Source organism: Chenopodium quinoa, unplaced genomic scaffold (assembly GCF_001683475.1).
Source record: "Chenopodium quinoa cultivar QQ74 unplaced genomic scaffold, ASM168347v1, whole genome shotgun sequence".
In the NCBI taxonomy this organism is placed as follows: domain Eukaryota; kingdom Viridiplantae; phylum Streptophyta; class Magnoliopsida; order Caryophyllales; family Amaranthaceae; genus Chenopodium; species Chenopodium quinoa.
Window position 1 is genome coordinate 392,962 of NW_018743292.1, and position 27,999 is coordinate 420,960.

Here is a 27,999-nt window from a genome sequence, read left to right on the forward strand (position 1 = left end):
ATGGTGGAGATACCATAGTTTTTTGAGTCAATAAGTACAAACATTATAGCATGTTGATTAATGACATATATTTTATTATATGCTAACTGACGTGAAGTTGAAAATATAGTAACCCTAATTTTAATATAGCTACCCTAATTTTAACATTGACCTTTGTTAAAATTTATGTCAACCTAGTTGACAATAATATTATTGTAGATCTTGAAATCGACATGTGCCAAATGATGTTATGTTGAATATAGTGACCCTAATATTAACATGATGACCTTTATATTCAAATTGACCGGTGCGTGAAAACTCTCATTATAAAACATATTTATCACTTATATATGACCTTTATTATAACACAATAACCTTTATTATAACATAATATAACCTTTTATTTTGAAATAATGACCTTTTTATTAATGTGATGGCTTTGTTTTAAAATATCAACAACTAAACATAGTAACTTTTATATTAGTGGTCCACAATAAATTATTGTTTGGGTGTACTTAAAATTTTATGCTAGCTTAAGTCTCTTGCCACACGATTTTTAAAAATTTTGTAAGTTAATTCAATCATACGGTTTAATAGCTTACCAAACAAAGTTTAATTAGTATACGTATGATATACTCATATGCTCCTTGTCTTATGCAAATTAATTTGATTTTTTTTTGGCACAAAATTTGATTTTAATTTACTATGTGATAATCATTAATAAAATATTTATTAATAAATTACTAAGTAGTACATATAAATTTTGTTTGTGTTTTGTTTAATATAATAACCCTTCATATACTTCACCAAGATTTAAATAGAAAGTGCATTCATGGGTCACAAACCCAATAATAATTGGAATAAAATATTTTCTACAAGAATTAGTTTTAATCGCCTTGAAGATATCTTCATGGGTCACAACTCACAAATGATGATCTATAGGACAGCAATGGAATCGCAGGTTGCTTCAGTAGAGGAATATGCAGTACTAGCAACATAATTTCCTATGTTTTATTTTCTACAAGAAACCAAGTTTACAAATTACAGTCCTAACAAAATTACAACCGGCTAATTAGATCTGGCAAAATTTACAGGCACGAGGGGCAAAGGTCAATGCCCCAATCCTCTCAAACAAGTGTAAAACACAACGGCTATACCCTAGACGGTAAAAAATGACAAGGGGATGCCTCAACATACAATCACAAGTGCAACGACTGAAAATTATAGTGCAGTGTTGGGGTTGTTTCCGGCAAGGATAAGGGATATCTCTAACCCTCGGCTGAATGCTTGATTGAACATGAGCCTTGTTTGGAATGTGGACACAAAGGGAAACCACGAGAAAAATGCGATAGGAATGAAAATAAGCATGCCCATTCCAGCATCGTAAAGACGTGCAAGTGACCGGATGGACTTCCACAGCCCCAACTTCTTGACATACGGTTTCCAGGCTATCGCAATCTGGATTTTTTTTAGAAAATTAGAGAAGAAAATTTCACCACCCAAACAACATAAACATATGAGAATTTAAGTATAAATGCAAAATGGAAGGATGAATGAGAAAACAAGGCACCGCATACAATATGCAAACTCTTTATGCAAAGCCAACATGAAAATAGCATGACACTTAGATAGGGGAAGGGGATGAGAATTTGGAAAAGGAGAAATGTAATAGCAATGATGTAGAGTTAAACATGAAACTCACCGAAAGAATCATCCAACCAGTAGGAATAAAGGCTAAGATACAGGCAAATATATCAGAAACCGATAAATCTGTAAGTACAATAGCCACAGCTATACCAGCTAACGCAATCAAGAATGTAAGTCCTTGGACAAAACGCAATATCAGTTGAAAGTTCACCGATGCCTTCTGGCTGAAAGTGAAAACCTGAAGCACAGATTCAAAGTAGATTCACTTACTAAATCAATTGGGATTACCGACATAACATTATTAGCCTTCCAATTCTATAAATCAAACCTTGAAAAGAATTATAAGGCCAGCCAGAGCTGCCCATGAAAAGCCATATATCTGCGGGAAAAAAAAACAGAAAAAACAAGATCAGCACATTCTTCCGCCAAATAGCAACTCTGATTTAACAAACAGCAGAGTGATCTAGACATCTAAAAGAGGATAAAAAAGTCCATATTATATTAATCATCCAAACAAAATACTCATCTCAACATGAACACTAACTATGATACAACATACAGATTAATTAACACCTTGCAATAGATCTCAAAACATAGCAGTGTCCTTGAGGAAGGATCTGAACATGAACCACCAACTATGATACAACATACAGATTAATTAAAACTTTGCAATAGATCTCAAAACATAGCATTGTCTTTTAGGAAGGAGTGATAGACTTCCCCTATAGAAAAAACAAAACCCACTATGAAAAGATATAACTTTTGCATGCAGATGAAAGCAAGTGACTGATCAAGATTAGCACATTCATCCACCATACAGCAACACTCATATTTAACGAACAACAGAATGATCTAAACATTTACTAGAGGATATAAAGTACATATTACATTGAGAATCCATATAAAATGCTCATCTCAACATGCAACACCAACTGTGGATCGATTGAAGATACAACAAACAGGTTAATTAAGGCCTTGAAATAGATCTCAAACAGTAGCAGTGTCCTTTAGGAAGGAGTAAAAGACTAGAATCTCTTTTAGAAAAATCAAAACCCACTATGAAAAGATAGAACTTTTTGCATGCAGATGGAAGCAGATGACAGGAACCACTAAGCAAAGTGAAATATAATTAGGAGACAAGTTGAATTCTCACCGCTAACGATGTATTGGTCCCTTGTACTTGTAGCTTATATACAATGCCATACTGGAAGACGATAAACCTCAGGCTTAAAATTGTCTCTGCTATCCTCCCACCAAAAGTCCGAATATGCCCCTGCCAAAACAATCTTTTAGTTCCAAGCATGCAACAAAAGAGGAACTAATTTCCTGAGGTCATTTTCCACAGAAGGTGGCCATAGAAATGTGGTTGAAAAAAAAAAGTGTTTCGACTTTATGTCTTAACAACATTCAACGATTTGATGCAGGGAAATTTGAGTTACTTGTTTTTGTGCACCTAAAGAGCCACTGTCTCAAACACAATAATAGTTCAGAAAATAAGCGAATTTAACCACTTAATTCAGGAAAGGCTAGAATATAGTAGAGGGCAGAGAAAATTAAAATAAAATAAAAGTAGGTGAAAATAAAATAAGATTCCTGAAGGCTCATTTGGCGGTTTAGAGATTCTCTAACCGAATGCTGCTTAAAATGACAAGGGGAAAAATAGATACTCCCTCTGTTCCATACTAGTTTTTACACTTATCATAGCACATATTATAGGTGATAAGTTGTTTGATATCAATGGTCAGTTTATTGGAAAAGTAGATGTGATAGGTGATTGTGGGCTATTATTTTATTGAAAAACTAGATTTGATAGAAGATAGTTGTTATTTTTATACTGTATGTGAGAGAGAGTGGGCCTTAACTTTTTGGTAGTGAAAAGAGAGGTGATAAAATAATAGTGGGATCTTCCTTAAAAAGGAAGTGTAAAAAACTAATTTGGGACAAGTAAAAAAGGAAGATGTAAAAACTAATCTGGGCCGGAGGGATTAATTAATTACAAGAGGTTTCCAGAGGGAGAAAATAAGGTGCTGTATAAAATATATATATATATATATATATGTATATATATATATATATATATATATATATATATATATATATATATATATATATATATATATATATATATATATAAAAAGATGTTGTATCAGGCTGCAAAGGTAAGGGGATAGCCGCTGACGATTACATAGAATGCTGGCCCTAGCAAAAGACGCAGACATGTATATTGCGAAAGATAGCCAGCTTTGAACAGCCTACGATTTTTTGAAGGGCAATAACATCAGAAGGATTGGTCCAATTCCTCTTCCCACCAAGTTTCCCACCAAAGCATGCAGACAAGAAGTAAAAGCATTAGAATTCTATGCCAGAAATTAATAAGTAGAAAAATCACCAATTCCTCTTCCCACCAAGCTTCCCAACTTTCCTCGCCCTTAACTCCAATACCACCTCTATAAAGAAGCCAATTGGTCCAATCCCGAAAGTCCTCCACAATCCTATAAAGCAAAAGGAAAAACATGAATTAGACTGGGAGTCTTCCATGCATCATAACACTTAAATATAAATTGAAAATGACAAATGTAGCTAAGTAGCTTTAACTCATTATTTCTTACTTCTGCCACTCGAAACCAGATGGATTGAACAGGTAGGGAGCAAAGAGCCATGAAAGGGCCATAAACCAACTGCTGACTGAGAGAAGAATGTAGCCTATCGCACCACCATCATTATAACCATATGCAAGAAATACTATCAACAAAAGGACAACCTCAAGCCTACATAAAAAAGTATACAACTCAAAAACAATCTTCATGTCACAATACAAGCTACAACAAAGATAAATGAGATTGTACCCTTTGACAAAATGACTCCGAGAGTAGAGCCGGTAGTTTTCACTGAATTTTATATGACGGACAACAAAACCCCTCCCAGTTGCTTGGTACTGTTAAACAAACAATTATTAAACATCAAATGACACAATTCTTAATATAATCATTTAAATACTCCTCTGTTTCTAAATACACTAACCAGTTTGACTTTTACACTGGCCAATAACTTCGACCACTAATATCCCTAATTATATACAAAGAAAAATATGATATTTTGAATAGTGCATAAGCCAAAGTCAAACTATTGCATGTATTTAAAAAGGGAGGAAGTATAAGGTAGGACAGTTGACAAACCCGTGCACCGCCATGGAGAATTGTCCGACCAAAATAATGTGTTCTTGTTCCCAAAGAAAAGGTGAAAAAGACAGAACAAAGTTGAAATTGCATAGTGATAAAATTCACAATGGCCTGAAATAAAACATAAATAAATAAAGGAAAGATTATGACTATATTCGGAATCTCCGTTGATCTTCAACATGAAAGGACATTACAGCTGACAATCAATAACAACTCAAAGAGAATAGCATAGCACAATCATTGCTTAATCATTACAAATGCAAACTGGCGAGACAATTTAGGCATTGAACCATTAAAAGAGCAGTTAAAAAAAAAATCAAGTGTTATTTTCTTCTATTCATATTCAAATATCCACATCAGTATAAATGAAGCTTAGTAGTCACACTGACATTACGGAAGAGATGACCAAACAATAATACCGAATATCAAGTGAGTGTGGGATCACCAAGAGCAAACATATGAACGTAGTTGGTAGATTTTGTACATAGAGCACTCTGAATGGTGAAGGAAAAAAAATTCCCTCACCACTCTCTACATTTCCCTCTCCTCCACATCAGACTTTTTGTGAAAGATTTTTTTTTTTTTTTAATCCCAACAATGAAATAAACAAAAAATCTCCTCACCACTCTCTTTCCTACTTTTTCCCCAATAACCCCACCATATTTCTCTCACATAATTATAAAAATCAGAATTAAAGGACATGGCGCCAGCATGATTTATTTTTTTCAATTTTTTTTTTTTTTGTGAGGAAGTTCACAGTATGAACTTTTGTACAAACCTTCATGAACTTTTTGGTGATTATTTACCACTGGGATGAATTTTTTCCCCAAAATTTACTTCATGGAAAAAAAACCTCACCAGTAAGAGAACTCTTATATTGAGTTCAGGCTGCAATTAACCACCACATTATTTCCTCACTAGAGCAGGAGAAGGAACTTGCATAGCATATAAATAATATAACTCAGCATAATTGATTACACTGTAAATTAAACTTTGTCAAAATCATAAATTTTAGATGTAACATCCAATATTGCACAACATGAAACATCTACAATCTAACTAAAACCTATAATGGGTTTTCACATTATTAGCTTGTTTTGCACAGTATTATTGAATCTAAAATATGCTAATACACTTCCTAACAAGACATAAATAAGGAAATTCTTATCATTCTCAAAATAAAAAGTGCATATCATAGATCATTGTAATCAATCATACATTAGTTGGAGACTTGGGGGTGAACAAAAATATTTTACTGTCTGAGGTATGGAGACACATCAAAAAAACAAAATCAGGTCAAGTTCCAAAAAACATACCCTAAAAAACCCTTGTTCCAGAATGAATCCAAGTATCATTGGGATAGCAGTAAAGATTCCAATCTGAATAAGGAACTGGGTATTAAGGGCTGCACCAAGTGCAGTATTCTGAGAGATACGAGCTTGATCTTGGATTGTCTCACCAACTCCTGACAACGCCTGCAACAAAATTGAGCAAAAGTTCCACCAAGGGAAAATGAGTGATCAAGCAAAGAAAAAGCCACATGCTTAGGCTTTGAGTGTACTGGACTAGATAAAAAAAGAAAAACACTACATGTTTGCACAAGTCAGTTCATCTGATAATATTTATTTATCTTATTTATCATTTTCAGCTAGGAAAAAAAAAAAAAGGTGCAGGCACACTTGGTAAATTTGCTAGCAGGATACTCAACGTACCAGATATGTTTTCCCGTAAAGAAATATATACACAGTCAGCACCGTCAACTGCAAAGAAATAAAAAATGACATCTTAGTTACATGCAAATTTTACAAGTACAACAGGGGTTAAACAAGTATTAGACACACCTCGTGAAATTAAAAAGGCCAGAGAAACCAATGGAGATTCGTGCAAAATAAGCATTGAGCCAATATTAAAAACAAGTACGCAGGTTACCACGCTAATAAACACCCATTTGACACAACTCACATTAACAGATGGCAGCAAAATAATCATGAAAGCATCAACAAAATGCTACATATATATTTCTTTGCAGCAAATGCAGGCAGAGTTTTAAACAAAGTAATTTCTATTGAAATTAAGACTCAGGACATATACTGTGTTTTAACTTGTCAGATAAACCACTCAAAAAATACTCATTATTTGACCTCCTAAGATACCAGAGTATATAATCAACATTCAACATGAGTATGGAACTTCACACTTCTTTTTGGAAAAAAAAAAACATGCAAAGATTTCAGCTGGCCAAGTTTGAAATTTGGACAAGAACACATGTCCAAATCTGGAGTCAGAATAATATTGCTAGCAACAAGAATCCCATTCTTATGAAAACAAACAGCTGATGGAAGCCCTTTGACTAATTATAGCATTAGGGAATAGGTATACAAAACATATATGCCACAGAATCAATGATTCCCTTCCAATTTTATTGTAAGAAATTGAAAGTACTATTTTGACTCAGATCTCAGTTTCATGTCTTTTATGCATTCCTACAGATGGTAAAAGTAATACTGGCAGTAAATTCTACAGTGATAAATGGAGACGTACCATTGTACAAAAGTAATAACCAACAGTTGTGTAGTAGAATGACATCATTCTGAAGAAATCAAAAAGCTGCCCTAGCCGGTAAACATCCCTACTAAGAACTTGTTCACCATTTCCACCAGCAACTTTTCCTTCAAATAGTGCAATCTGGTTGAGCCCCACATCCCGTCCTTTACCAACCTGTAAACTACAGTTAGAGATGATGTTTCAAAAGTATGCAAGTAACTTTAAATTATACCTGAATGTACTCATGATGGGTAATGTTCCCCTGTCTTAAAGTTGAGTTGAATCCTGCATTGCAGATTCAGATTTATAACCATCATATTCTTATTTGACAAACATTTTTTTGCAAGTTTCCAAAATCAAACGAACAAAGAAGACTCAAGCTAGATGAGAGATGATTATCATATTCTTCGCTCACAAACATTTTTATGCAGGTTTATGAAATATATAGAACAAAAAAGATTCAGGCTTTATAGAAAAGCGTCCAAAAGCCACGAGGTCCTGGCAAAGAGATACTAATAGTAAAGTGTATCAAACAGACCTATAGTACTAATTGAGAGAGCATAATATATCAGTGTGTTACCCCTTAAATTATCACAGGGTTTGAAAACAAACATTATGATGGCGTAGTACAAAAGATATGGCATATCATTCAATTATTAAGAGCCAGAAAGGCTAAATAGGTTTACTCAAGAATGTCAAAGAGGTTGAGTTTAGCCTCAAAGGAAAAGAAAAGTGAAAACGGGAAAGGGAGACAAAGGACTATTGAGGTAAATTGGCAAAGTAACGAGACATGAGATCAAGAGAATGTCAAACTTTTTTCAAAAACTATATTATTCAACATTCTTTAATGGCATCAAACATATTGAACAGACTAGTTTGATAGAATTACAGTAAAAATAAAAAATGCATGTATTTTTGTAAAAACAACCTACCAGAAAATATGTCTTCACTAATGTTTATAACACGAGAGGCCTTGCTTATACCACCACGTGTTATATGGAAAACTCTATCAAAAACGTCTGGATGTCCATAATGCATTCGAACCCTGCGAATTTTGCAACACTTAACTTTAAGAACATCAAAAACATATTTAATAAGAAAAAAAAAAAATCTTTTCAAAACAACCTCCAATCTTCACAGGACAGACTTACTTCAACGGATTAGCAAGAACTCGTTGTCCAAGAGTTACAAAGCTGGCTTCTTGATTGGACATGAATGAAGCTAATGAAGAAACACTGCATTAAAATGGACAAAGTGGTTTATTACGAAGCATATATACTGGTACATAAACATAAATCATAAGAAAACATAAATTTGTGAGTGTTTTAAAAGAGGGTACCTTCCGGTAAATACATGTTCTCTGACACCAAGAATAGTGGGGGCACGAAGTCCATGATCAAGATTGAATTCTTCGAGAAGGTTTCTCATCTTCAAAGCCTCTTCAAAATAATTATCCTAATACATCATTCAAAGCAACTGAGAAAAAGCCTCGAATGAAAAATTAAAAGAACCAATCATCAAGTGAAAAATGTATTGAAACAGTGTCAAATTTTCTATTGCAGGCAATATCGTGCTCTTTGAAAAATCAACATGCAGCATACCATATCAAGCAGCAATAAGTATAATTTAACAGTATAAAATCCCTCCATGAACCCAAGCTTATAACTACAGCAACATAATTTAAATCAAAATCAACTGCAAATAGTCTGTACTGCTTGTCCACGAGTAAAGATAACAGCGTGATTTTGATTCTCGGGCATTCCTTCACCAAGTTATCACCTGATTCATATCAATAGTCTGTACTGCTTGTCCACGAGTAAAGATAACAGCGTGATTTTGATTCTCGGGCTTTCCTTCACCAAGTTTAGGATTTCCTGGTAACTTAACAGAGTAGATTTCCTGCAAAATAAATCTCTTACTTTGTAAATTGGTACTAGAGAAAGAACGTAAACAAGAGAAGACAATAATGTCTTGGACACAAACAACACAGACTTCCAAAAATATGTTGCATTACATAAAAGAGATAGTAGGGAAGAGAATGCACTAGAATCGGAGCATCACAGTATACAGTGAAGCTACAATCTACATGTAATAAAATGGGCAAGAAAACCAAACGCACAAGTTTCACAAGTATTCACATTTGACAATATAACCACATATGGTCTCCAACGCTCCAACACATCAGAATTCGGTTCAGAATGAAATATATACTACGTATATACATATGGAAACATATATGCATGAAACTAAAAACAAATTTCCAGGGAGAAAGCTGAACCTTTTTGTCATAAATAAGATTTAATTCCAATACATTATCTGACATGAGGATGATTTTTTAAATATCAAGTTAGACTAATATTGAGTTAAATCACAAAATTTGAAAGCAGACTAAAGAAACTATACAACACAGCATTCCTACGTGTATTGAACCTAGCATGGTACATCACAGGGAAGAAACAAAAATCACCTTATCTTGTCCATTGATGTCAGCCTTTACAAGTTTGGAGTAGTACTCGGTCTGCACTTTCCCATCCTTCATAGTTTCAACAACATCAATAAAAGCAACCCGAAGAGCTTCATTTCTAGATCACAAGCAAGCAATACAGATCATTAACATGTCAAAGAATGGAATGGATATAGAAGATAGGTGAAAAGGTGACACACTAAACATACAGACAAACTTAATAACTACCTTTGCATGAGCAAAGAAATATCCGCAGCCTCAGGCTTTCCCTCTTCTTTCTGTTTTCCATATATTTGGCACGTAACTACATATGTGAACTTTAAATCAGCCTGAGCACGTGCTTCAGGAGATAGCTCAAAACCCTGGACATTAAGTACATCGTTGCCTGATATTGGAACCTCCAGATCTGCATTTCAATGTTAAAAAAATTGATTAATTGTTTGAGCAAAAAATAAAAAGTAAACACCAGTAATCAAAGATTACACACCTCCAGAAGCAATCCTCTCCAAATAGGTCTGGAGCATGAGGGCTTTACGGTAGTACATCATTCCACGAACTGCAATTTCAGAACAAATGTAAAATCACTAATGCCCATGAGCGAATGTAGGTTGCTGAGATACCCATCAAAACATGTAAATCAAAACACCAAAAATAGTACATGAAAGCCCAGCTGAAATTGTCCATTAAGGTATGGAAATTTTTTCAGTTTGGCAACCTTCGTTTCGCATATTTCACTTTAATGACCTAATATTGTAAATGCAGTTTCATGCTTAGAAATTATATAGCTGTTTAATAAATTGCATATAATTTATAATCATTATATATTTTTTTTAATAAAAAAAAAAACGATTGTCAACAAAGCAAATTGTAATTTTGTACCAAAAGGAGATATTCAAAATGTAAACAGGCTGATTCCATCATGACAATCAGATGGCTATACATAAAACAAAAAGCACTCGTACCAGTTCTTGCTAATGTTTGCCCACGGTAAGATGCCCAAAAACGGAGTTCTTCAACATCATTAGGACTATCAAAAAGGTCTATCTCCTGTGCATTTTCATCACGCCCAATTCGAGCAAGAAAATTCTTCCATTCATCTGTGCAGCACAGGGCATATGTTTATATAAATTAATTGTAACTCAAAGGGTAAATGCTTAATTTAATTATAAAATTTATTTCAAAAGCTGCACCAAATATCAAATCTAATTTATTAGTGATAATCAGATACAAAATTTTAAGGACTAATGACAATACAAGGGTGCCCCATAAGGACCATACAAAGCATAATGCACTGAACATCCAGCCGATGGTAAAGAACCAAGAATTATATTTGCCCTCTCAAGCAATAGATGCATAACTCAACACCTCATCCTAAGCATCGATGAAGCCTTAATTCAAACCAAATAAAGAGGGGTAGAATTTAAAGTGGAAAGACTTTCAAAAACCAAAATACAGATACTATGACAGCTCAAAGCTTGACATGGTATTGAAAGAAGAGATGTGCCCAAAACGTGAGCAATACATAAAAAGTTCCTTCCACGGGTTAATCCAAATGGAAACTAGTCTTTTATACTGCAAGAAACTAGGAGAAAGTGTACCCCAAGGAGATGCTCCTCTTCCAACAAATTCTACGTGAAGAGAAATATTTGCTTAGTCTAAAAATAATAGAGTAGGTTTGGTTATTGAACATTTTGAAAAGTAATATTAAACTACAACAAAATTAATAATATTAGCCTTAAAGCTATCGTCATCAGTCTGTCCTCAGAAACAGCTTCAAGCATTAAGCTTTTAACATTTCCCGTTTATTAGGAAATACAAAAACAACTTGGTCCAGAAGATATATGGTCACCATTGCCTGACCAAGACTTCACTTCATGCATTAAAGAATGATGGTAACATTAATAAAACTAATCGAAAATATTAAAAACACACGGCCAGTCCCCAGTCCCCACAGCACAATTCAGCCAAAACAGACATTCTAGATTTATTGTAGACCATAATTTCCAACAACTGCCATCCAACGAAAATAGAGCTTTTAATATTTATCTATGACATCACAATAAAAATCTTGCCTAAGCCTCCAGACTTTCAACAACATAGTTCACCTAGCTACCTAGAGGACACTTTTCCATAACACCTTTAATTAGCAAAACTGCCATATATGATCTTGGACTTGACTACACACTTGTTCACAATTGAACCTGTGAAAAATCTTTACTGTATCTATTCTTGCCAAAATAGTCATTTTAGTGCATGTTTGGTATGTATATTGGAAAGGAAATCGAATGGAAACAAATAATAAGGAGAAAGGATAATATAAAGTGCTACCATTATTTGTTGTTTGTTATGCACATGGAAAGGAATCCCTTGTAAGATAAACAACTACCATGTATCTTCTCATGATGGTACATAAACCTACCTGGATAAATTTTCTGAAGGTAAAACAAAAGCGAAATTCCATCCTCGTTTTTCTTCCACAGTTCATTCAAACTGTATAGCACCGTCTCTGAATAGTAAGGAGTGAATACGCTGCAAAGCCATTTAAAGATGTTCAGTTCTCACCGTTCAGCTTAAGACAAAACCATTAATATTGGCAGTAATATATCAAGGCATCTTTGTCACCTGAAGGACATCATCTCACGCACAACTTTTGCTGCAGGTATGTCCATAAACAAGGAATTTGTAAAAAATTGGAGTCTTCTTTGAGCCTCGAGATTTTTTGGTATGCTTGATGCAGAATCTTTGATTGTCAAAAGTGAATACAGCCTTTTGATTTGGGCTTTCTGTAGATTGAATGTCTCAATCTCACTTAAATGCAACAATACACAAATATTGTGATAAATAAAACAGGTAGTAAAAAAATGACCATACCAATTCGGGATCTTTAGGCCACTTCAACTTCGAAAATAAACTACCTTCTGCCCGTGCTTTTGACAGCACATGCCATGTCGGCATATGGTCCCTGTGAATACAAACATAATACGACATTCACCAAGACAGTATGTACTTACATCTTTAGGTTAAGGAGACGTTATGATAAAAGGAGAAGCATGTGATGAATCCAATGAAGTTTCAGTGGGCAGAGACTAACTTCATGTTCACTACAAGTACATCATAATGTATGACATCGTAGAGATCTTGAATGGCTTTAACAGCACCCTTCTCAAGATCTGTTGTCCCGGAACCTTTCTGTTTCACAGGAAGCATAATTAAAGCAAGTCAGAGACCGGAGGCCATTAACAGCAGAAGAATATGCACACTTGTGTATGAACCACATATGCTCCTCCAACCTTGAGAAAAAGAGTGCCATATTTTAATATTAGAGCAAAAGAACAGGCAAACAGCACTATGCCAAATTGCACCTGGTTACCTAGCTGATTAGATAACTTGAAATTTTGAGAAAGCAATGTCTTTCAAGTCTCATTAACACAAATATATAAACCAAGTATCAACTATCAACACAACTATAAGCTGTTAAAACATAATAGGTTCACAAAGTCCAATATCAAAGGGAACTCAGCTTAATGCTTGCCCGTTGGAAGAGACATGACACGGAGAGCTCTAATGCATATTACCATAGTACCATTACTAAGAGTTTTAAGCCATAGATCTGGCAAAAGATAAACTCAAGAACATATCTGGTGCCTGATGCTGCTGAGTTTACAATAAACCACAAAAAAGAGAGAAACAGCACCGCATCAGTATTACTTCAGCAAAGAAACGTTACCAATTATACTATACTAGATAATACCACCGAAGGAGGTCAAATTCTGATAACCACAGAGTATACAAAATCATACAGTAACTGCACAATTTCTAACATCCAAAAGGCCAAAATAGATAAAATCAATAAAGCACTAATTATATACTCCAAACCACACAAATTTGCCAAAAGGAAAGAATACACATACCAACACTCCCATAAGAGCTGTGACTTTCTGAATAACCAGAGACATCTTGCTCAATTCAAAGTCAATATGGAAGGACTTCTTGGCTATCGATGCTTCAATATCCTCATACACCTTCTCCACCCTGCAGTAAGTCAAACAAGTCATTGGCTTGGATCCTCCAAGTTTCTACACATAAACATCAAGCTTTGCAATAAACATTTTCGTTGTCTGCAGGATATTTCTATATAACCACAAACCATTTTCTTCCATGCTCCTCCAGGATTTCCATCAGAATATGCTTTATGGAATGATAGCACTCCACAACAGCATATTTCATATACTCATCTCTCCAGATCCTTTCCCAAAGCTCATCTTGGGAGTCTCTACTTTCTGCTGCAATATCTCGTGCAAGAAATATCTTGCAAAAACAAGTACAGCACATAAAAAAAAGAAGATACTTTCAGTAATATACAAAAGCAACATTAAATAAAAATAATAAAGTTTCAACAGAAACCCAGAAACCTTGCTAGCAAGAAGAAAGAGAGGCCATTGAACCAAGGGCAAACTTCCACTATTTTTAGGCATAAGAAGCAACTCCATTTCCCTAATAAAAATAACCAGATGGATCTAAATCAGAAAGGAAGTAATAAGAGACAAGGATGTACCTCAGACCATAGATAACAGATGAGTATGGTAAGAATGAAAATTAAAATACTGGAACAAGCAGAGTAGGAGACAATTAAAGATACGCACAAGTTGGTGATATAATCTTCTTCACGTAGATTTCTTATAATTTCATTCCAGAAGGGTGAAAATCTAGCCGCATCTTCCTTGCTTGATTCAACAACCTTGTTTTGACAGATGATCAAACAAGTAAGCTATTTGGTGACTTTGGGTTCTTGCACCACATATATATGAGCTAAACAGCCACGGCCAACCACAATAACTTGACAATCAAATTAGTTAATATAAGTTGAAGATAATTATTAACAATCCAAACTATGACGCCAAGTGAAAGGAAGGTGATCAGCTGTTCACTAAACCAACCTGACCAGCTGCATGCTCCGGAACCCTGCATATAGAAGCAGGTACTCAGATGCCAGGAACTGAAAAGGCAGCTAAAGGAAATATCAAAATATTTAAGAGAACAGAGCTTTATTTAAAAGGGCAGAAGAAAAGGCGGAAAACCTTTTATAAGGTAAAGCATAAAGTTTATCTATAAATGCTCTTGGAAACTGCTCAAATAGCTGGTGAAGGGCTTCCAATGATCTTATCTGAAATGTTACAGATGAAGAAAACTTGCAAACTGATTCCTACGAGTTAAATAGGGGAAGTACAATGATAAATGGACAGTAGCTCACCTCTCCAAGCCTATCTCTTGCCCCCAACAAAAATCCCCAAATAGCAGATACTACGGTATAAAACACATAGATGTCCAATAGATATATCTGAAACAGATAAAAGTGGGTGAAAAAAAAAATCATTAAACTAAATAACACATTACCTTTATTAGTTTAATGGTTCATGGAAAGATTATACAATATAATATTGCAGCAAACATGTTAATGTAGGGCTGAAAAAAAAATGCAAAAACAAGGAGGAAAGGGAGCGGGATTAGTCAAGATAACTCACACAAAATACAGGTGCCCATACACTGAGGACTGTTATAGCGTTGTGGTTATCTGCAAAACCAAACATCAAATCCACAGCAAAAGCTTTAAAACCAGCAAGAAGCGTTATCTTGTAGCATAAAAATTAGACATCAAATTTCCTAATTTATAGACAAGATTACCACAAATAAAAAATTTGCAATGAAGGACAAAATTTCTAATCCATCGTTTAACACTCTACCTGGACATATAATCCCTATTTCAGAGTTCAGACTATAGGCCCAAGATCTATTCATCACATTTTTATCAAATTAATTTGGTTTTATTTCTTCTTTTTAGTCAAACTTTCCAGTACGCCACAAACATAAGCTTACAACACCAGCAATTTTAATTTCTCCAATATATTTGAATTAAAACTCATTCTAATTTTTCAAAAAAGATTCTACAGCAGCATTTAGGTGAGTAGTATAAAATTCAGCATGATATTCAACTAAAAACCCTGTAAATAGCAAGAAGAAAGAATACGCTACAAGACATGGGTAGTTGGGGACATAAAGATTGGACCCATCCACTATAGAAAAAATAAAAATCATGCCCAACAATAAAAATCATGTGATACACTGAGACCTACCTCTTATACACAAACAATAAATTTTAACTTACTTTGTGATACAAAATCATGCCAAGAATATCGTATATTGTTTGCATTGACTATGATCCTTGTGGGCTCAACCAACGGACGGATCTGTTAAGGAAAAAAAAAAAACATAATCACATCCAAATTTTTATTGACTAAAGCTTAGTTCTCTCACCTTGATTTCTAAACTAACTTATTTTAACTTAACTAGACTTAGTTTTTGTTGAAACTAATTCAATAAGCTAAGAAACAAAGCCTAAGACTCTACCATTAGGATTGTTCTGATAGCACAAATATATGAGTAATAGGACAGTGGAGAAAGCATTGAAATCAGAATTGTGATTTTACTTACCTGGACAAAATACCCAAATGAAAATTTTCCAGCTAAGACAATAAGCCAGAAAAACATATACCTGCATCAAATATATCAAGTGTAGAACATAAGTTCTATGTTCAAATGAGATGAGATACCAAGGCAGACCTATGATCTCCAAAGCTACACATTAATTCAGATGAGCACTATAATAGTCCCAAGCAAGACAGAACAATCATCAAGCAATTTTCACATCTCTTGAAGCCTTCTAAAAGTCAACATAATGTGCAAAGGGGCTTTTACCATAAATATACTTGTAACCCAATTATCAGAATAATTGGAAAATGTATCTCAATGGAACAATATCCATGCAATATCTTATTTATAGACATGAGAATATATAATAAAAAACATAGAGAGTAAAATGATGGTGCTCCTATTATTTGACAATGGAACCACAGCCAGCAGGGGGAGTCAGCGACAAAAGAAGAGATTAAGGATTTACTTAGCAAAGTCAGATGTTCTCTCATACATTCCACGGCCAACATAATGTCGTTCCTGCAAGACAAGAAAAAGGCAATTATTATATCAGCAAACAAGCAGGAACCTAAAACTAAAAGAAACAAAATAAGACAGCAAACCCTACAAAACTGACAGAAAACACAAACCTGACGCATCCATTTGAGAAAGCTGATAACAGCAAAGCGATCACCTTGATCAGCAAGCCGATGGCAGGCTGGTATCCTCATGAGAAAACTAATGAAGAGCTGGAAACCAGCATATATGCCAATCAAAATGACATAGATTCTGTAAATAGTTGCCTCCCCTTGTAGAGATTTCCTGCAACCACCATTGAGCAAATTCAAAACCAATTAGTGCTTAGCATGGCTGATATAAGAAGAGAGTATAAAACTTCAATAACAGCTACAATTCAGCAAGAGAGTGTAACAGGAACGTACACATAGAGGAATGTTATGACTGCTGAAGCACAAGCAAACCACAAAAATCGAAGAAATACTCTAGAAACAGCTGAGTGCCGTGTTTTTGAATATGCTCCATACATCATGAGAATGTCCAAAACACCTATCAAGAAATAGCATTTTTAAGACTAAATTGCAAATGCATCAACACAAGATATTCCAGCTGAAAATCAATATGATCAAAAGAAGAAAGGATCTCACTCTCGATCAATTTCATTACAACAAATGTTGGCCCAAGACTAAGAACTTGTTTGACAGTCGTTGAATCAATACGCCCACCATTAAAACCAATAATAATCATAGCCTGGAAAAAAAGATGAATCAGGTAAGTGAAAAACACAATTTCACAAGAAATGTAAATCAACCATAGATACACAACTAGCAAGAAACTAATAATAGAAATGTTCATTTGTAACTTTGTAAGCCTAAAGGTACAAATCCATATATAACTAGCTCAGTTGTGTGCACTTATATATCTTGCTAACTCTGAACCATAAAAAAAGGCGGCAATCAAGAGCCCGGATTGAGTTGGTCGACGGAAAATTTATTCAGTTCATTCAAATAAAAAAAGATAAGAAATAAAATGGTTGCAATGTGCATGTTCATCCTTTTTCCTTTAAAACTCAATTCATTAGAGTAAATCCCTAATCCAAACTTAAAATTTGGCATCGTGCTAAGCATCAGTATTAACAGGTGGGACACTTTAGGTGGTTGCATTATAAATCGGTTATTAGTGGCTTGAAACCTTGAACAATAAACTAGTTTGTTCATCTAAGGAAACAGCTCTAAATATAGAGCCTATTCAAGAGAGGAAAAGTAGGTTGAATATTAATGAGAGAGAGAGAAACTATTAGTTGGGTGAACACTAAACACTCGAATGCTGGCCAGTTTTCCATCAGAACCTTCCACCATGATAATCATCAATACAATCAATTTTTAACTGGTTAAATCCAAATTTGATTTACCAATTTCAGTAATTTATCTACACATTCTTAAAACCCTAACGTATATCAATCTAGTGAGGTAATTTCAAACAATTTAACTCTCTATCCTACATATCCCTACACCCTACCTTTCACCATCAATATTATAAGCCCCGAATCAGTACCATATAGGAAAGCAACTGCCCAAATGATAACCAAAACAAGATGATGCTACCATATCTAGGTGGCAGAAAATTGGGTTACAAACCAATCTTTTTTTTTTTTCATTTCTACTGGGCACCATTTTTTCCCTCCTTACTTTTCTTTCTACATAGCAGACTTTCTACCACATTGTTACAACCATTCCCCAACCGGGTTCATAACAAAAGGGAACCACAGTAATCTTGCTATAAAATTTGGAAAGAGTCTTTAGTGATAAGAATGAAAACCTACACCATAAGAAAGAGGGTTACAATTCAAATATGGAATTGTTGGCGGCAGAAATTTTTTCTCCCTTTCCAATATCTTTATATTACCCTTTAATTGATTAGAAGCTCATTAAACAAAATAATAAGATTAGTGTTGACTACCATATCACCCAAAAAATTAAAATATTGAACTAGTCTTTCCTGTTGGGATTCCACACTACAGACACAGGTGCGGTTGAAAAAAGATGCTTTCAAACAACAAAGATTATAATGGCCAAATCCAAACAGCAGAAGGGTCATTGTGTTTCTTATTGAATATCTAAGGCAACCTCTTTGTCAGAGCAAAGGCAAGCTCTGCACACACTACACAGCTCTCTTTAATAACATAACCAGGAACTATATTAAAGGCATTGTGATAGTAAGGTTGATGATAGTACATGGTGTTACATAATGCATAATATCATTATTTTTTAAGGAAATTAAACACCGATTATCTCCAAGACACTGGAAATGTGATGATTCCCAATAACAAGCAAAAGCAACAACCACTATAAAGCAAGGAAATCAAGGATGAGAAAAACATTACCAGATCAATATATAGATTTGAAGCTATAAAGCACAGAGTACCTGAAACATCATGACAAGGAATATCCAGAGGCGATGGAAACTATGGTACAAATGCCAGAAAGTACGATGTTCAACAAAGGATGTTTTTCCCTGACGCTTTCCTCCACCAGACCTCAACAAATGCTACAACATGATGGGACAAGGGACTAAGTAAGACCAAGAATAAATAAAAACATAACTTTATGGCATTGCTCATTAAAATATTAAATGAATCAAACAAAATTATTACTGTCCTAGATGGGACATCAAGACAAAATACAAAACCTAAAATAAAAATTAGGAAGCCACGCTTTATTGCACGGAAGGCAATCAAACAAACAGTGCTGAAGAAAAATAACTTTTTTTTGGGGGGGGGGGGTGGGGAGTGTTTGGTGTGAGGTATTCAGGAAAGGATAAGGGAAACAACCACATTGACTCCTGTAATTGTTGTTTGTTAAGCCTTTTTAATCAACCCATTTACCACTTTTTTTCCCCCACTTCCCTGTAAATTCCAGACCCGATCCTCCAAAAAAGGAATCATCCTTACCCCAAATTCCTCAACGTGTTCAACCATTGCTGACCACCCAATACATCTCACCATTGCCCGACAACAGTCACAACACCTCGCCAGCAACCAGCTTACCGCCCCATTATCAACCACTCACCAGCACCATCCACATGGAAAACCAACGACCACCTTGACAATCTCACCCACCGCCAAAAACCACCCACTATCCACAAAAAAGCACACCCACTACCTGAATACCAACCCTCCTACCTCAAAAACCACTGCCAACCACTTAAAAACCACCCCATCTATCTAAATAACCACCCAAACACCACACTACCCACCCAAAAATCAACCCAAAGTTTCACGAAATTTCACCAAACCACCATCCCACATCCAGATGTAAGAGAAAGAGAGTTAGCAACGGCAACGGGAGAAGCAACGACGACGAAGGTAAAGATAACTACAAATGAGTGGTGGTGTAAACTACACGGAGGGGTAGTGATGGTGGTTGTAAAGAAAAGGGTAATGATGGTTGTAAATTAGGGATACCTTTTTATTTTATTTCTAAAACAAACAGCATCTAAAACTCTTTCCCTTTTCCCTTCCCAAAACCAAACACACCCTTAGGGTAAATGAACCTGATGAAGCCACTGTACTATCAGGTAAATGGACTGTATGCCTTCCAGCTCAAGAAGAAAGGAATCATTTGACAAAGAACCAAAGAACAACCTCAAACAGGAGCTTTTGACAAGGAACATAATAAGTAGATAAAATAAATAAAAGGATTGCATAAACAGTGAAAATTTGTTACTTTAGACTTGGTTTCGGGCTTCAAAAAAAATGCTGAGCTTGTACGCCAAGGCCAGCTAAGCTCAAAGCAATGAATTGACCTAAAAGATAACATACATGTTTAATGAGTGTAAAGAAGAGCAACATTAAGCCTATCACCAATTCATTTCAATGAAATGTGCATTCAAGAGCCCTTACCAAAAATATTCATTGAAATCATCATAATTCCTCCATTTAGAGTGAGGTGCTCGTCCATTGTTGTTGTTAGAAGCCTCCTACAAGACAAACCATAAAGATAGTAACATATAGACAACAAAAGACCTCTTATATCAATATATTAGAAAAAATATTTCTATGGCAAGTTACTCTGATGGCCACAGGATTTGATGGCTTTCAGTTCCTTTAACATCAACATAAGTAGTGCTACCAGACATTCTCAGTGTCTGACTCAAAACCATAGCTACTGCATTAAGATCTTGAAAGGTCCACATAGGTATAACTCTTGCAAAGGTCGGACTATACTTGGACAATTGCCATAAGGAGATTCCCAAATTATGCCAATATCAAACAATCCTATTTTGTCATCTAAATAAGTTACTCAAAAAGGCTATGGCAAACATATGAATCCAAGGTTAACAGCTTTGGCCTATCCATACATAATTCAAGACACATTGAGCCTTACAAATTGCTACTGGTCTATGTTCTACATGATCAAACTTCATACAAAAGATGAACACAGAAAGAAGCACCTACCGCTGCAACCACATCATATAAAGGAGATATCACCCTCTCCATGAACGAGACGCTATCACCAATTCTGCAGCTATCAGCTTGCTTCAAATCTTGCTGCCTCAATATCTCACCCATTTCTCTGGCCATCTGAAGAAATTTCAACACATAAGACATTTCAAAATGAGATGAAATACACCACATTTGAAAGGAGTTCTCAGAAATGCAAAGGGGATACAAAATATTTCTGATACTTAGGAAGGTTTCATCCTCAGACAAAAAGAATTACACTTATTAATAATAAAAAAATATAAAATAAAATAAAAAGTAGTAGAATGACAATACAAGAAAACATCATCAAGTATAACTTTTTTCTATGTGCATTTACTGGAACAAGAAATTTCAAAGTGAATGTAGCCGATATGTTAAAACATCCAATTCACATTGACAAATGACCTGACAAAATAACTGCAAGTATGTACCAGCCTCGAACAGCTAAGGCTATTTCAAAGATCAATTCAAATTCGAAGAATAAAATAAACGTTCTTCTTAAGTTGACTTACATGATGAAATATGTAGCATAAACACTCCGGAAGGAAGCGGACATTTGCAGCTTCACCCCAAATCAGGTAATACAATGACACAAACAACAACTTCTTATCCTTGCGAAGGGACTCCAAACTGCACAGCCACAATTTCCAAGCACAAGGTTAATTTGGCCCCCACATACACAAAGTAAGAAATAAATACCCAGACTTCCACAGAGCCTGGAAACAAAATCCAGAAGATGTTTGTGATAGATCTCAAAGGCAATGCATAAAAAAGGCTCTAAGCACACCAAGTTGAAAGGGATTTCCCAGCACCTTTTTGAAGGGGGGCATCATTGATAAAAGGTGAAGATTATGGAAAAAACTTATGTCCGTATCAAAAATCATCTCACCAGACTAAAAATAGGCGAATGGCCCAGGTCAGGCGCAACTATTTATACACTGCTCAATAGGAGAGGTAATGCATACAACGTAATAAATTACACGAACACCAGTAGTACTAAAAAATGTATGAATCTGACAAAATAAATATATCATGATCTATAAAATTAAGTTAGACTTCATACCTGCTCCAAACTGGCTGAAGATTCAAGTAGTTACACCATTTGATATAGTTGTCTAGGGACTTCAAAAACACGGTCTGTACAGCAGCCTCATCCAATTTCTAACACAAAACAAATGTAAAAGCAACTCACTTTAGCTTAATATGTATAGGAATAGCTGTACTTTAATAGCTAATGACAAAGATAAAATCATACTGTGTTTTGAACACAAAAGGCCACCATATAATACGCAGCAGGAAAAAAAAATGACAAACATCTATATCATATATAAACCTAAAAACAGAAATAAAATAATACAAAATTTCATCATACTAAAGAATAATGTCTATAACAACATACATATATAGAAAATATTTCAAATCAAAAACACATTGCTACCTGCCCAATTAAGAGTTACACGGCCATAACACAAACAAGCCAACAATCCACAGCAAAAGAAGTGAAAGTACCAACCGGATCAATTTCTTCAGGAATTCGAAGCCGAGATTGCTCATTTACAAGGAGAAGAATTATATGCTCCCGCTGATTGGAAACATTGTCCTTCTGCCAGTTGATATCAAGGGTAAACACAAGAATGTATCATGAGAAGCTAATGCTAGGCAAGGAATTAATGTACTCAAACAACTGTAACATAATCAGAAGAACAAAATTCAGCAAAAGAATCAAAGTATTAACAGCATTGTAGCATATAGCAGTTGAATGCTGAACTGGCAATAAATAAGTACATGGCCAGCGAAAAATAAGATTAAGGTACAGTACTAAAAAGAGTAAGATAAACCAAACACAAAATACTCACTCTTTTCTATCTTTTTACTTTCTCTCCCCAAATAAAGAAAGCAAAAAGGTACATAAGATGACAACCATAAGAACTTAAAAGAACAAAAACAGTAAATTAGTGTTCCACTCACACTGAATATGAGTCAAGCCTAACTTAAACAAACAAAGAAGCAACAAGCCCAAGATCACAATATTATCCAACAAACACTTGTGACTAAAAATTCTATTCTGAAAGATCGTCACTCAGTTCCAAAATATCGCACAGATACTTTTGACTAAAAAATTCTAGATCACACACGATAGGGAAAGTAAAGTTAAAATTTCCTATGTCATAAGATGATATGAGCATGACGACATATTCGAATACAAAATAGAACATTTCAGATATTAGATAAAAAAGGATATTGACCTTAGTCAGCACAAAAAACGCTTTGTTTATAATCCAGGAAACAGAGATATAATACCAGCAAACAATGTTCAGTTTAACGGGAAAGAAAAAGGAGGAAAAAAAAAGTAATCTAATTCAGACCTGAAACCCAAAAACAAATTGCAGAAAGTCAAGCATATCAGGGCCTCTGACAGGAGACACAAAATCAACTGGCAATTCTGGTAGACCTTGCATGTCCTTCAAAGCAGACACAGCTGCTTTCACCTGATACAAAGTCAAAATTAATAAACAAAGCACCCAAGTCAAAGCTATATCTTAATGAGAGTATCATCATGAGAAAACTCAGTCTTTTTCACCAACAGACCTCAGGGAAATTGACGATCCTGTTTGATGTGCTTGTAGTATCCAGCGGAATAATATTGTAACCAATCAAATCCTCGGTCATAGCTGCATCTGACTCCATAACCCGCTTAAGCTGGCAGGAAAAACAAAATAGAATTAATTATAAGCAAAAATTAAAAAACTCATTTCTTCCATAAATATCATTTTACAGCCTGTAAATAGTAAGGTTAGGGAATTGAATCAAAAAGATGCCAAAGAGATGTCAGTGTAGCCCATCTACAGAGTTAAGGGGAAAAACAATATCAATTGAGCGTCTGAGTGATCACATCAACATTAAACAAGAAGGAATAAACACAAGGCAAGTTGCAACAGTAAGGAAATATAACTTTGTCCCTAAATCAAAATCAAATTTAGTTTGTAAATACTTCTTCCTCCAGTTCTCAAAAAAGTTACAAATTCTCAATAGAGTTAGGCCCATATAATATAATATGATAAAATAATAAAAGAACCCACTAACTTCTACTTCCTCCATTTCTATTTAGTTGACGCGTTCAATTTAGGCACACATATTAAGGAGAGGAGAGAGAATGATATAACAAGTGGGGTACACTAGAAAAAGCAAGGTATAAAACTTACCCAAAAAGGAAACGTGTCAACTAAAAATACAATTCCTAAAAAGGAATCGTGTCAACTAAAAAAAAACGGAGGTAAGTATTTTTTATTCACCTGAACATGCATCCACTACAACTTCCTTCCTAATAACATGTGTCCAAGAGAAAACGAAACTTAATCTGGGGGCAGAGAAATAATTAGATAGACAGACCAAATATAACTAATATGTAAGGTAACAATCTTTCCAAAAGAATACAACACACTCCATAAATATGATAAAGGATGAATGAGCATTTCTCAATGAGCAACAATATATTCATTAATGAGTGGCTAGTCAAACAATGTTTAAAAACTGTAAAGAATGGTATCAGTTTGAAGTTATTTAAAAAAAAATTAATAAATAAATTAATAAATAAATTAAAAAAATTAATAAATAAATAAAAAAAAAAAAACCAACATGCTTTAACCAAGACTGAGATTAATTGTTAATATGCTATTGACTTAGTTACACCCCTAGATCACTAGACTTCTTCGGCAAAGTTAGTCAGAGACAGTAGAAAGATCGGCATAGAAAATACAGAAGAAAAAAAATGACAAGAAATATAACAAGGTAGAAAAAAGATGCTTGGTACAAAAGTTAGATAATTCAAAAAATTATAATATGGGTACAAAAAAAAATTAAAACCTCATAGGAAAAAATAATCAAAGTTATACAACAACAAATAAAAAAAAAAAGTTCATATCTGACCTCTTCTGGAATCAATGTTTCAGCTTCTTCGGGAGAAACCTCGCTAGTCATTTGTTCAAGCACTTCACCCAACACTTTAAGAGTAGCAAAAATCCGTTTTCTTTTTTTCGTTTTCCTTTCCAACCTGATATCAGAAAAATAAAATGTTAAGTATTCGACACAAGCACCTAGTAACATTAAATATGTAGAAATTTATCCATCACAATTCAATATTAAAATTATTCATTGAAATTCCCAAAAAAAAAAAAAAGCCAGAATAAAAATAATGAAAAACACTGCATTCGATATGATGTACACGAGCTTGGTCTGAGCTGCCCATGCTACCAGGGTTGTAGTAATTAGTAAGGTAGACAGCATTAGATAAAGACCATAAAGTACACTTCAATTGAAAAATGATTGTTATATATTATAGTCACAAGTATGTGGTAAACAAACACTGTTACACACAGAACATACTGTAATGGCACAATATGTCAGGAGGATTAGATATATCCCCAAGTAAACAACTCAAGCATCTCCAAATTTTGGAGGATACAGACAATACGCATGTAAAACCTTGTATATATTTTCAAACTTCTTATGGCCTCAACATTTAGTCATGCAATAACTGCATTGCCTTTTGCTCAGTAATAGACCTAGTTTTTATACATGTTAAGCCACAGTAGATGGAATGTTATTCTTCCATGTTTAGCCCAATTGGTAGAAATCACATCGCTGTATATATGTTCAGCTTGAAAATTCCTAAAGGTAAATTATGTGATCATCCATTAAGCACAAGTGTGCTTACTGTCAATTAAAGTCAATATCTAAGAAAAATAAGGTATAAATGCAAGTTTGCATTTGATGAATTTAGCACATACTGTTTAGAAAACAAACAGAAATCAGAGAGCAATATAAAAGAAGCCAGAGAAGAAGAAAAATCAGCTCGAGCAGAAGAGCATACTCTCCAAGATTCCCAGTAAAAGCTCCCGATTCCCGAAGCTTCATTTCATCTTCCAATAGCTGATCCACATTATTCATCTGTCTATATTTCCGGTAGAATTCTTGCAAACGAGCAATATCTTGGCTTCTATCTATACTTCCAACTTCTCTCTTTGCTAATTTTTGCTGCACAGATATAAATCCCAAATGAAGATTTTAAGCAAGAGAAAGAAAAATGTAAATGTATCAAAATATTAAGTTCTTAACAGCAAACGACGAATGATGTGGGGAAGTGTGGCATTATAATATTCCAATGTTCTGCTCTTTGGAAGGAGACAATCATATCATAGTACAATCTGGTTAACAAGAATAACCCAAAAACAAAGTTGCTTCACAATTGGCTAAAAAATAGAAATTCAATCATTTTGCATATAATATTAATCCGACAGAATTATGACTTTGGTGCCAGGCTATTTACTCAACAGTACTATCCAAATATATGTATCCACATCCGAGCATCATCTAGATACAATATATAAATCTTGGACACACGCTACACAACAACATTACAGAAACCCTAGAAGATAGTCATTCTAACCCCAGCATTCACAATTTCACACCTTTACCCCAGCTATTAGTTGTCTAACAGGCCAAGTCTAGCAGGATGTATTATCATATCTACAGTACATTCAAGCACACTGCATAAGGCAGCTAACCACATTTTTAACATATATAAAGCACAGTAATACCAAAAGAATGCTGCTTGCAATCTAGTATACGCAGGCTCAACATGCAATTGCTCATAGAGCAAAGTAAAATACGGAGTATATAGTAAGAGAGTTTTTAACATATATTTCTTCCTTTTTCTCCAAAATTAAAAAAGATGGAGGAAGTAATACCTTGATCACAGACATTAAACCAGTCTTGAATTGCATAACACCTCTTCCCTCACTATTAGGATCAAGATTCTGAGCCATGGAGTATGCATGCTCACAAACTACAAGAGGCAACCTTATAAATCAAAAACCCATACACAATATTTCGAAGAACCACCAATAATTCAATATAATTTTAATAGAAGCGAAGCCTAAAACAGAATCGGAACATTACGTATTCGAGCAACATTAGGATCTTCAGCTTGAATTTCATCAGCAGTTCTGAGTATATCATCAATAAGTCTACTATTACCAAGCGAAGACGGCACATTGCCCGCAATCCCAGTTGTGTGTCTCCCATGAGCATCTGCACCACTCCTAGCACTCCTCAAAGCTGCCCTAACCAACCTCTCCCATAGCTCTTCGGCCCGAGACATCTCCTACTCCCCAAAATTCAATGCGACAAACAATAAATCATGTAATTGCAGACTGAAACCATCATCAAAACACCCAATTACCTCATTTTCACAATATATAAATTAAACATACAAGTTGACAAATTTTGATGCAATTAAAGGGTTTTTTAAATTAAGAACAGACATAAATAAAAATAACAATCTATCAAATTCATTTTCAAGATAAACGAAAACAAAGAGGGACACATTAATTTTCAAGATTAACGAAAACAAAGAGGGCAACAGAAATTTCTGCCAATTAAAAATAAAAATCAACAATAGAAATTCATACCTCTGAAACTAAATCTGTCGAAAATTAGAGTTATAGGAGCTTCAAATTTGGTTGAAATTCATGATTTTGATCTACTAAAGGAGGAGAAGAGTGTGAAAGTGAAGCTTAAACCCTAAGATCGGAAAATGGATATACAAGTATCGGAATGGAAAGTATATTTGAAAAAACCACGATTATGTGTGAAGTGGCAGTTTTTGTTTGTGTGTCGTTTTTGTTTTTTTAACAGATTTGCTCGTTACAGTCGTGTTC

General features: G+C 34.6%; 1 protein-coding gene across 4 annotated transcripts; it reads right to left on the minus strand.

Annotated features, from left to right (window-relative positions):
* Nucleotides 1-778: 778 nt before the first annotated feature.
* LOC110736133 (callose synthase 9-like) lies at nucleotides 779-27,985 on the minus strand. Of its 4 annotated transcripts, none has more exons than XM_021916285.1 (52): nucleotides 27,751-27,985; nucleotides 27,239-27,443; nucleotides 27,028-27,125; nucleotides 26,151-26,314; nucleotides 25,208-25,331; nucleotides 23,870-23,980; nucleotides 23,647-23,769; nucleotides 22,794-22,883; nucleotides 22,344-22,441; nucleotides 21,793-21,910; nucleotides 21,254-21,379; nucleotides 20,699-20,775; nucleotides 20,523-20,601; nucleotides 19,222-19,344; nucleotides 17,445-17,547; nucleotides 17,223-17,346; nucleotides 16,932-17,103; nucleotides 16,769-16,821; nucleotides 16,303-16,363; nucleotides 15,977-16,058; nucleotides 15,336-15,385; nucleotides 15,065-15,151; nucleotides 14,892-14,977; nucleotides 14,751-14,775; nucleotides 14,457-14,551; nucleotides 14,226-14,307; nucleotides 13,961-14,121; nucleotides 13,725-13,845; nucleotides 12,905-13,002; nucleotides 12,685-12,775; nucleotides 12,436-12,596; nucleotides 12,233-12,342; nucleotides 10,776-10,910; nucleotides 10,301-10,369; nucleotides 10,042-10,219; nucleotides 9,817-9,931; nucleotides 9,129-9,248; nucleotides 8,689-8,804; nucleotides 8,501-8,584; nucleotides 8,282-8,394; nucleotides 7,582-7,634; nucleotides 7,347-7,523; nucleotides 6,518-6,565; nucleotides 6,122-6,280; nucleotides 4,803-4,916; nucleotides 4,473-4,561; nucleotides 4,236-4,394; nucleotides 4,016-4,118; nucleotides 2,780-2,899; nucleotides 1,955-2,005; nucleotides 1,682-1,864; nucleotides 1,201-1,437 (listed from the first exon to the last, which is right to left on the minus strand). In XM_021916285.1, the coding sequence occupies exons 2-52, from the start codon at nucleotides 27,438-27,440 to the stop codon at nucleotides 1,201-1,203; spliced, it is 5,718 nt and encodes a 1,905-aa protein (XP_021771977.1). In that variant the 5' UTR covers nucleotides 27,441-27,443; nucleotides 27,751-27,985. The 4 variants fall into 4 exon arrangements, with proteins under 4 accessions (XP_021771979.1, XP_021771977.1, XP_021771978.1 ...); XM_021916286.1 differs by having other exon boundaries at nucleotides 27,239-27,458; XM_021916284.1 differs by having other exon boundaries at nucleotides 27,239-27,492.
* Between the last annotated feature and the right edge of the window lie 14 nt (nucleotides 27,986-27,999).